Below are 12,316 nucleotides of genomic sequence, written 5' to 3' on the forward strand. Positions count from 1 at the left end.
CTTAATATACCTCGAAATCCTGACAGCAACTTGGTAATGATACCACTTCGGTTTACTCATGAACCTACTAACCATTCCAACTTCATAGAAAATATCATGTTTGGTATTAAACGAATACCATAGAGAGCCAACCAACTACTTGAAAGTTGTAGCATCTACATCATCATCTTCAGGATCAGAATCCAATTTGTGATTTGTTTATGAAGGTGTGACAACAGCCTTATAATTCAGCAGCTCAAATATCTTTAGAAGCTCAAGTTCATACTTCTGATGATGCAAAATGATTACCTTCTCAGAGTACATAAACTCCATCCCTAGAAAATATACCAGATTTCCCACATTAGTCATCTCAAACTCATTCATCAGCACCTTCTTAAACTTCATTATCTTATATGAACAGTTTCTTGTCAGCAATATGTCATTAATATAGAGACACACCAGAATCATATTGCCTTCACAAATATGTTGAACATAAACGACATACTCCATCTCACACTTTCTGAATCCTTGGAGCTTGAAAAATGAATCAATTTTTAGATTCCAAGCTCTAGGATCTTGTTTCACTTCATACGCTTTATGTAACTTGTACACCATCCCTTTCTGATTCTTTTTCATAAATCCAGGATGATGTGACACATATACCTCTTCTTATAATGGACCATTCAGAAATGCATATTTCACATCTAAATGCATCAGAGGCCAATTCATGTTAGCAGTTATCATAATCACTAGTTTGATTCTCTCATGTCTTACTGCAGGATCAAACACCTCAAAGTAGTCTAACCTAGGTTTCTGTAGAAAACCTATTGCCACTAAACTTGCTTTGTGTTTCCAATTGATCCATATGGATTCAGTTTCACCTTGAAAACCCATCTGACGTTAATGGCTCTCTTGTCCTTTGGAAGCTCAGTAAACTTCCAAGTCTTGTTTCTTTCTATACCCTCAAGTTCTTCTTTCATGGTCTTCTGCCCCACTTTCTTCTTGAGCATTTCTTCAACACTAATTGGTTCAAATTCTACTAACATGGAACACTGAATGACTTCTCCCTCAAAGTTTATTCCAGTATCTTGCAGCATGTCAAACTCTACACATCTTCTTGGAATGTTTATGATTCTTTGTGGCCTCTGAACTTGTTCAGAATCTTCTTCGGGCGCTGGAACAATATCAGATGATGGAACCCCTGAAGTACCACCTTCAGAGGCATGACCACCTTCATAGTCTGGAATATTCCTAGAGTCTGGATCTTCACCAGATTCTGAATCACCATCAGAATTTGGATCATAATCAAATTCAAGTTCAAATTTAGACTCTCCTTCAGAGTCACTATCAGACTCTGACTTATCTTCAAAGGTAGAATCCTCTTCATAAGCATATTCTTCTTCAGAGTCACCTCCTAGTTCTGACTCATCTTCAGAACCTTCAGATTCTGAAGTATCTTCAGAAGTTAACTCACCAGAGTTGGATTGAGACTTGTTCCAATCTCACACTTCTGATTCCTTCACAATGACGTCTCAGCTGACTTTAACCTTGTTAGTGACAGGACAATAGAGCTTATAAGCACTTGTACTATGTAACTCTACAAGAAACATAAATTTCCTTTTATCATCCAACTTCCTTCTCTTAGCATCTGGAACATGTTTGTAACAAACAGAAGCAAACACCTTCGGATGGCTCACACTTTGCTTATCTCTAGTCCACTTCTCTAAAGGAACAATTTCCTTCAGATTTTTGGTTGGACACGTATTTAGCACATATGTTGCAGTCGCAATAGCTTCTCCCCATAAGGTGTGAGGGAGTTTCTTCTCCTTCAGCATGCTCTTTGTCATATCAAGCAAAGTTCGGTTTCTTCTTTTAGCAAGACCATTATGCTGAGGAATGTTGGAGCAGTCACCTCATGCTCAATTCCATTCTCCTCATAAAACTTTCTGAACTCTGTAGAGTTGTACTCACCTTCACCATCAGTTCTAATAACTTTCAGCTTCTGACCACTCTGATTCTCAACCTTGATTCTGAATTTCTTAAATTCAGCAAACACCTCGTGTTTGAACTTTATAAAGGATACCCACGTCATCCATGTGAACTCGTCAACAAATGACATAAATTATTTATTCCCTCCAAGTATAGGTACTGGAAATGGTCCACACACATCAGAATGCACCACACCTAGAGCATGCTTTACTTTTGAAGGCATTTCAGATGTAAATGACAGTCCTGGTTGCTTCCCTCTCATGCACACATTGCATTACTTCTCTAACTTCTTAATTACGGGAATTCCATGTACCAACTTCTTTGAATTCAGATGCCTTAAGCTTCTGAAGTTCAGATGACCAAAGCTTTTATACCACAATTCACTTTCCTTCACAACACTTGTTGCACTAAGGCATTTAGAGTCTACAATTTTTACATCCACTTTGAATGTTATATTCCTTCCTCATTCTGACTTCATAATCAGCTTCTGTTTGCTATCATACAGCTTCAAAAGATTGTCCTTCATGGTAACTGAACAAACTTTCTCAATTAATTGACCTACATTCATCATATTGTTTTTCATGCCAGGAACATACCACACATTCTGAATCAATGCAGTTTTACTATTTTTCATAACTACTATGACATTTCTCATTCCTTCGGCATTCAGATACTTATCATCATCACATCTGATCTTAGTACTCTTACCATAGTCAAACTCAACCAGCCATTTCTTATTTCTAGTAAGGTGATTTAAACAACTAGTGTCCATTTACCAACAATCTTCCAAAGATGCACTATCAGACTCATAATCCATCAATAGCACAGGTTCATCATCAGAATCTCCTCTGGATATGTTTGCTTCTTCTAACTTTATTTCCTTGTTTGACCAATAATGAATAGCTAAGTGGCCAAACTTCTTACAACAATGGCACCGAACCTTCCTTTTGCCATACTTTTCCTTCCCCTTCTGAGCACTCTTCTGCTTTTCAGAAGTTGAGGTTTCTGACTTCTGAACACCATCAGATTTCTTCCTGACTTCTGAACAAAACTGCTTCTGATATTTCTTACCAGAAACTTCTTTTAGAACTTGCTGCTTTACCTCCATTTTAGAGTTTCTCTCAGTCAGGCGCAACTCTTGCGCCTCTAGACTGCTTTGCATCTCTTCAATTCTCATGGTGCTAAAATCCTTAAAATGTTTAATTTCTACAATAATGTAATCAAATTGAGGAGTAAGAAATCTAAGTACCTTCTCAATGATCTTTTTTCGTAGAGAGTTTCTCCACACGGCTTCATCTCATTTGTGATCAGAATCACTCTAGAGATGCAGTAAGGTACCTTCTCATTGTTCTTCATGTTGATATTCTCATCCTAATTACATAGAGACTAAAGTTTCACCTTCTTCCCTGATGCATCATCGTCATAGCACCGTACTAGTGTGTCCCACGCAGCCTTCGTCGTCGTCGAATCAATGATTTTCTCAAACATGTTCACATCCACACACTGATGGATGTAGAACAATGCCTTTTGATCCTTCTTCCATACCATGATGAGCATTCCTCTACGCATCCATTGCATTTTCCTGAAGTGTAACCGGAATGTAATCGTCGTTGACGAGATCAAGAACATCTTGAGCACCAAACAACATGTGCATATGAATCATCCATCGATTCTAGTTCTTACCATCGAACAATGGAAACTTAGTACTCAGATTATCGTTTCCGTTCATCTTCAACCTTGTGCAATTCACTCAGATCTCACCAAACACTAGTGTTTCCCAATCCTGCAGAATCAAAAAATGTGATTATGTTACAATTTCGATAAAAAAATTCAACACGATTTCAAGAAACGAAATCAATCACACAATGCCTCACCATTCACTCGTGTTTCCCTATGTTTCTCTGTGGATCTAAGTCGTAAATCTAAATGTCAATTGTTGGTGCACAAGATGAAGATGGAAGAAGAGAGAGAATTGAAATAACAAACTTCCACTACTCTTCAAAATGGTTACAGCAAATGATTACGCTCTCTACTCTATTGACAGCTACACTTATTTAAATATACAAATAATAATGTCACGTAGGCGAAAATGCTAACCTATATTAACTAAGTTACACTTAACAAAACTAATACTACTACTGAATATGAACTACTTCTAACACCCCACCATTGAAACTAATTGAGAGTTTTTCTTTCTAAAAAAATTGATACGAATTTTCTTAAGATAAGATAACCTTGACTGACAAATTACATTCTGATGGGTGTATTTACATGAAAGGTCATGAAATTACAAAGATATATAGACTTTAATTCCAAACATTACTTTAGTTTCTTTTCAACCCCAAGAATTAGCAATGGAGATGATGTGTGGCTATGGAGAGGAACTAAAAGTGGAGATTATTCAATTGCTAGTGCGTATGAGATGTTGACCACTGACAGTTGCGACCACGATCAAGACAGGTCCTAGAAAAGCTTCAGGAGTTTGAGAACACCTAAAAGAATAAGAACCTTCGTATGGTTGGTCAAGCATGACAGCCTCATCATTAATTTTCGACTTAGCAAGATGAATTTGAAGGACCCCTACTGTATTGAATGCACTGATGAAATTGAATCAGTCCTTCATGTCTTTAGGGATTGTGATATTGCAAAAGATGTTTGGTGATATCTTGTTAGAGTCAGTTTTTGGGATAATCTTTTTAGTGCAGATTTGCAAGATTGGATCTAGATGAATCTGCATAGTAGTTGTGGTTGTGGAGAGCAAAAATATTGAAAAGATTTATGGGTTACAACTTGCCAGCCTTTGTCAAACATAATTGCAAACTTGAGCATGAGAGATGATCTTGTCTTGCGACATTACGATGATTATCCATAAGAGCTATTATCTTTGAGAGTTTCTTTAAACATCCTATAAGTTTCTACTGTACCATGCGAATTTCCAAAAACATTTTATAAATTTTTCCGAAAGCACCCCAACACACACTCAAGTAAGACTATTGAGAGTGACACTGTATCGTTTGGTTTATTTTATTCCGAAGATGCATCTCCAAAAATTTCCAGTAATTACATTTCATAAGTTAGACACATCAGTACCAGACCCAAAAACAAATGATTTTTCCAAATTTAAATTAAGATTCATAAAATAAAATTAAGATTACATAGATGAGTTCAATATAAAATGCAACATTACACTTAAATATCCAGGTGACACTTCAACATCTTTAGAATATCTTCGATGGATCTTGAAATCGTCGTTTCTAACTCGAGCGAAAAATTTGTTTCGAAACAGAAAAACGTATTCCACATAGCCCTTACATCAGCTTGCGTGTTGAGCTCAAATTTGCTAAACTCAATCTTTCCTCCGTTGTCAATCGACGGTGAACGCTACTCGAACTTTTAAATCTATCGATTATTTTCGTAAGGTAAGAGATAATGGATTTCGTCTTTGATATCATCGGAGGAGGTGAAGTCGTTGAGCTTGAACGTGCGTCTGGGGGCTCTATTGGAGAATGAGACATTTGCGACATACCAGTCAATGTTTAATAGCTACATTTGAGACATTTTCAGTTTGTGTGAAATATAACATAAGAGCACCTTAATTTATAGAAATCATAGATAAATATGGACCACTCAATGACTAACATGTTGATTCCAAAGATATACCTCCGAAACTGCATCCTATTATCTTGTTCAGGAGATGCATCTCCGAAACTTCTCCTGAACCAATTTCAAGACAGAACTTATATAAGGACCTATAGATCCTCATCATAAAATCACCTCTAAAATATATAAGATATTTCTTAAAATATTTCGGAGATGAATCTTCAAAATAATAATAATTCAATTTATATCACACCTCTCAGAATGACCTTTGTTGAAAATATAAGAGATACATCCAAAGATGCATCTTCAGAAATAGAATACATTTTTAAAAATTCACGTGGTGCGGTAGAAACATATAGGTTGCATAAAGAAGTCCCCTTATTTGTACTCTCTAACGATGCTTTAGGGGTCGTGTTTTCTTTGTTTAGTTTCTCTTTTGGGCGTAGGCCCTCTTTTCAAAAACAAAAACAAAAAACTATTTTAGCATTTGCAGCAAAAGATAGTGATAAAGAATAATTAGACATTATCATTAAAAAAAATGATAATCTATCATTATTGGTTAATGTACAGTTCTTGTTTAACAATGGTGTAACATCCAATTTGAGTGGTTGGTTCCACTATGAATTGTTCATGAAATGTACCCATTCTCTTACTAGGAATATCAATTCCAAGATCCTTAAAGTTTGGTAATCCCTCTACTTGAATCCCATCTCCACATATGAGAAACTGATTGCCAATTATGAATGATCCTGAGACTCTGATTGCAACTCCATCTTCACCATGTGCTCGACACTGAAGCTTTTCGACCACGTGCACTAACTTTTCCGGTGGCCAGTCGCCAATTAATGTTGTCCGGATACTCGATAGAGTTGTGAAGATATTTTTAGGACCAATATGTTGTTTCCCAGAGAAACTGCAAAATAGCGTTCAGCAATTTAGTCCCTCAAATTTACGAAATAACAAATTGGTGCAAAACTAAAACATAAAAAAGTTCGCACCTGAAAATTGAGTTTTCGTTATACAAGTTCTTTGTATCTTGCCACAAATCATCGGGTCCATCGAATAGTAAGTAATAATGTATTGTCAATATCTGCAGAAAAAAATGCAAAGTAAAAACAGTTTCAGATCAAACCTTCTTAAGCAATTGACACAAACTACTATCCACATGTTAAAATCAATATATCTATGTGACAAATGAAGGTAATTATTATTTTTGAATTTTTTAACTTACATCTGCCAGGTCGGTCATTCTTTGCTTAGGATCAAAAACACTGCGAACAAATCCTGCTAAATCTACCTTGGCAGTCTGGTACTTTGTGATGAAAGGGTGCAAAAGAAGCTGCAAACATAAAATTATCAAGATCATTTCATACTGTCATGTTCTTATCCAATGGAGTGTCTGACTCAATGTTGTTCAAAATCCACTACACTGTAGTGCTATAGCGCATCTATGATTGCTATTTTTCTTACCTGTTCTGCCGTTGGTCTCTTATCTGGATCCTTCTGTAAGCAAGCATCAACAAAGGAGCAGAATTCAGGCGAAAACTTCTCTTTTGAGGGTGATGGTGATGGATCATCAAGGATCTGCCACAAAAAGCAAGTATAATTATTTTCAGCTGGAAATACATGTCTGCAATCGGATTAGTAGAATGGAGTTATCACATACAGCGTCCGGTCAAACAAATAACACGAAGAAGCATTGGCACACACCTGCAACATAAGATTGACAGGACCTTCATTGGCAGTATATGGGAATTCTCCTGTCCCACATTCGAGAAGCGCAAGACCTAGGCTCCATACATCAGCTGGATAGGAATAGCTTTCATTTCGAATTCGCTCGGGTGACATGTATGTAACAGTGCCAACAAATGTAGCACACTGAAAAGGTACATTATATATTAGTATTGTCCTCGTGTGACCAAAGAAGAAAGTTTACATTTGCAAACAATTCTACCAAACTGAGACCGATAGAGTATATACTAACCATTGCAACTGAATTCTCTAAACCGGCACTAATACCAAAATCGGTAATTTTCGGCTCCCCTTTGAGATTAATGAGTAAATTGGCCGGCTTTATGTCTCTGTGAACTAAATATCTGACTCCATGCAGATAGCTTAGACCCTTCCAAAAGATAAATATCAATCAAGTTAGCATATCTCAATTTTCAGTGTTCTTCGGTAATGATAAGTTCAAAATGAAAATAGAAGAATATGTTACTCACATGTAAGAGCTTCTGAAACATGGATGATAATATAGGTTCAGGTATCATTCTATGCCTTCGCAAAATATCTGCAAGTGATCCTCCATTCATGTACTCCAAAGCTATGCTTATTTGTCCAGAATCTGGGGTGTAAAATGCACCATGAAATTCCACAAGACCCTCATAACAAGGCGCTTCACATAGCGTCCTTATCTCAGTAAGCAGCTGCTGCCTTTTCTCCTAATAGGCACAAAAGGTATCATTATAATTCTAGCAACTCTATAACTTCAAAGCCAGTGTTGTCAATCGCAATTTGCAAGAAATAGCGGTTTCTTCAAATTCGGTCACACTATAGCTTATAGTGCTATTACGCCATTAAAATCACTATTTCACAACACTCTGCACTAAATAGCATATCACGAAACAATAGCAATTTGTTCAAATTTCACTAGGCTATAATGCTATAGAACCGCTATTTGACAAACACTATTTGAGTCACAAATAAAGTGTCTAGCAACTCCATAACTTAAAAACACAACATCAAGACTCGAGAGTGTATCACACATCGTCAAGAAAATATCACATATAAACAACCAAATAGCATATTTCCTGTACGCTACCGCTTCCTTAATGCCAATCATGAATAATTTTATGGCGGGACTAACCGTAACAACAACAAAAAACACATATTTCCATTAACAGAATTAAGAGAAAATTGAGATTGAAGAGAGCTAAGAGACATTTCTTTTACATTCAAACTGAAAAGATGAATACAATACAAGGGTATATCTATAGTTAGAAACTAACACACGGAAAAGGTAGCTATCAATAACTACCAGAGTTTTAAATTATGGTCCGCAACAGGAAAAGGGTCGCGACATAACGGTTTTTTATTTCAACAAAACCACAAAGCAGCTGCAGTTAAGCCAGTATGTGCCGCAGTTAACAGCAATTAGGAACCACGGTACAACCATAACCGCAACCGCTATTCAAAACCATGATAACTACCCTATGGTTTACACTAACTTGCAAACTAAGTTTTCCCCTATACAAATACAATTGATATATATGCAACACGAGATTCAAATGGAAATAGTAAACTATGAATTCAATTTAAAAAATGGCATAAGAATTAAGAATAAGGGGAATAGAATACCTTCTCAAAGATATTGATTTTCTTTAAAGCAAGAACCCTATGAGTTGGTATATGCATAGCTCTTTGAACAACACTACTAGCACCACTACCAATAGCTCCAAAAATCCTCATCTCATGAGAACCACACCTATATGTTTTCTCACCATCATCAACCTCATCATCAACAGACCTAGAAGTTGAGCACTTCTGTAACCCTAATTCATTGATATTGTAAACCCCATATGATCTACTCAACAAGTTTACAGTTCCACCATCTGAAAACTTGTCAACCAAAAACAAAACTCATATTAGACAACAAAAATGAACAAAAGAGAGAAAGAAAATAAAGGGCTTACGGTGTAAGAATCATTAGGGTCAAAAGATGAAGTTGATGAAAACCCCTTTTCAGCATCAAATAAAGGTGCGAGCTTTTTTCTTAACTCCTCTAAACCAGACATTGTTGAATCCAAAAACTTTAATGGGGTTTCGGAAAATTAACAAATTGTAGATTGTTTTCTCAAATCGTGAGTGTCTTGATGGTATCAGCTCATTTGTTCACAAATATAATCTATTTTTTTAATTTTTTATTTTTCTCTAACTTTTTCTCTATTTTTTATAATTTACTTTCTCTCACTTTTTTTCTCTCTAAATAAACATCACATTATCCTTTGTCTTATTCATTTTCAACTCTATCTTTTGTATATTTTCCCTTTATGCCACATGTCAACTCCCCAATATCCTGTTTCAAATTATTTTATCATTTCAAGTTCATTTTAATGTATTTTTGAAAATTCATAATATATTTTTATTTTAGAATAATAAATTATTCTTTTCTTTTTTATTACATAGTTCATTTAAATTTATCTTAATTAAAATTAATTATGTCATCTTCCTCTTTTTCATTTTCCGCAAAAAAAAGCAAAGAACCTGCATCTATTGACTTACTTCGGGTTTACTACTCTTTGTCTCAATGCTTTATCTTTCAATTAGAATTAATTTAAATGAATTATATAATAAAAAATATATGTTTAATTTATTATTCTAAAATGAAAATATATTATATATTTTTAAAAATACATTAAAACAAAATAAAAATATATTATATATTTTTAAAAATACATTAAAATCCATTTTACTGCATTTCAATGCTCTCTATCTAGATTTGACAAAAATCTATTGATTGTACCAACAGCATGTGTTATATCTGATGTTGTACACGCCATTACATACATCAAACTATCCACAGCAAACGCATAAGGAATATGTTGCATATCAAATGTTTCATCTTCATTTGAAGGACTTTGATTAGAACTCAACTTGAAATGAGTAGCGAGAAGGGTGCTCTGCCTTAGAACATTCTATTTTGAATCTTTGCAGCACTCTTTCGATATAGTATTCTTGTGACATCCAAAAAAAATCTCTTTTTTGTCACGCATGATTTTAATGCCAAAAATCTGTTCAGCTGATCTCATGTCTTTCATGACAAATGATTCCCCCAATTGCTTATTTAACCTATTAATGTTAGAAATACTTTTCTTTATAATAAGCATATCATCTACATATAACAACAAGATAACGAAGTCATCGTTAGAAAATTTTCTGACAAAGACGCAATGATTTGAAGTAGTCTTCTAGTATCCTCAATCACTCATAACAGACTCAAACTTCTTGTACCACTACCTTGGAGCTTGCCTCAACCCATATAAACTCTTTCTCAATCTACACATATGACCTTTTTTACCTTTAACTTAGAAATCATCAGGTTGTTTCATGTAGATCTCTTTCTCCAAATCACCATGAAGGAAAGTCGTTTTCACATCCATTTGCTCAACCTTTAAATCAAGAGTAACATCCGAACTCAACACGGTTCTAATTGATGACATCTTTACAACAGGTGAGAAAATACCATTAAAATCAACACCATTTCTTTGACGGAAACCTTTCACTACTAATCTGACTTGACATCTTGGAGACTTGGAGTTGCTCTCATGTTTAACTCTATAAATCCCTATGTTTTTCAATGCTCTTTTGCCTTTAGGAAGCTTCACTAAATCATAAGTATGATTATCATGCAATGATTTCATCTCATCATGCATTGCATTCATCCACTTTTAATTTTCATCACTTTCCATGGTCTCTTGAAAACACTCGGGTTCATCCTCATCAGTCAAGGTCACATAATCATCAGAATTATACCTTGTAGAAGGTTGCCTCTGCCTATTAGACCTTATAAGTTGAACTTGAGATGATTATGGAGCTTCGCCAAGATTCTCATCTTGTTATATATCGTTATCCCCTTCACCATCATTAGTTGGAATATTTACTTCATCTCTAAGTTGTTGATCATCAACCTAATCATATGGCTCACCATTATGATCATCACCACCAATAGGATCCAGATTATGACTAGGTAACCGAACTGGATCAACAATAAATTGATATCTTTCTTGGGTATAAACTTCTCTACCTTATCAATGTCTTCAATAGTTTGTTCTTCCATAAACACCACACCATGGCTTCGAATAAGCTTTTTCCCTACAGGATCATACAACCTGTAACGAAACTCATCTTGCCTATAGCCGATGAAATACATTGTTTTAACTTTGCACCCAACTTGGATCTTTCATCCTTTGGAATATGCACAAAAGCCTTACAACCAAAGACTCTCAAATGATTATACTTGGCGTTCTTTCCAAACCAAATTTTGTCTGGAACTTCATTGTTCAAAGCAACAGTATGAGTAAGATTAAGAGCGTGCATTATCGTGTAAAGTGCCTCACCCCAATAATGATTAGGCAACTTAGCTTTAGAGGGCATACACCTTACTCTCTCAATTAGTGTTCGATTCATCCTCTCTGCTAAACCATTCAATTAAGGAGTTTTAGGAGGAGTCTTTTCATGTGCAATACCATGCTGCTTACAATGGGAATCGAATGGTCCACAATACTTTCCACCATTGTCTGAGCGAACACATTTCAGCTTCTCGCATGTCTGCCTCTTAACCAAAGCATGGAATTCTTTGAACTGTTCCAACACTTGGTATTTTGTCTTCAAGGCATAAACCCATAGTTTTCTGGAGCAATCATTAATAAATATAACAAAATAAAGTGCACCACTAAATGATTTTACCTTTAATGGACCACAAACATCAGAATGTGTCAATTGAAGCAACTTTGACTTCCTTGAGGGAGGATGTCTCTTGAAAGATACTCTAGTATGCTTACCATCCATGCAATAAGAACACTTCTCCAAATCTACATTCTTTAATCCAGGAAGAATATTCTTTTTTTCCAAAACATTCAACCCTTTTTCACTAATATGACTAAGTCTTCGGTGCCACAAAGATGCTTTCATGTCGATAGCATTCACATTGTCCCTAGCTACCAAAGTTTTTTTCCAATACAGTTTAGAA

General features: G+C 35.4%; 1 protein-coding gene across 1 annotated transcript; it reads right to left on the reverse strand.

Annotated features, from left to right (window-relative positions):
- Window positions 1–6,068: 6,068 nt before the first annotated feature.
- On the reverse strand, window positions 6,069–9,500 carry LOC127119173 (mitogen-activated protein kinase kinase 3). Its single transcript, XM_051049361.1, has 9 exons — window positions 9,261–9,500; window positions 8,926–9,186; window positions 7,791–8,009; window positions 7,553–7,690; window positions 7,279–7,446; window positions 7,039–7,152; window positions 6,800–6,907; window positions 6,567–6,658; window positions 6,069–6,481 (listed from the first exon to the last, which is right to left on the reverse strand). Exons 1-9 carry the CDS (start codon window positions 9,360–9,362, stop codon window positions 6,121–6,123), a joined length of 1,563 nt encoding a protein of 520 aa, XP_050905318.1. The 5' UTR covers window positions 9,363–9,500; the 3' UTR covers window positions 6,069–6,120.
- Between the last annotated feature and the right edge of the window lie 2,816 nt (window positions 9,501–12,316).

Source organism: Lathyrus oleraceus, chromosome 1 (assembly GCF_024323335.1).
Source record: "Lathyrus oleraceus cultivar Zhongwan6 chromosome 1, CAAS_Psat_ZW6_1.0, whole genome shotgun sequence".
Taxonomy (NCBI): Eukaryota; Viridiplantae; Streptophyta; class Magnoliopsida; order Fabales; family Fabaceae; genus Lathyrus; species Lathyrus oleraceus.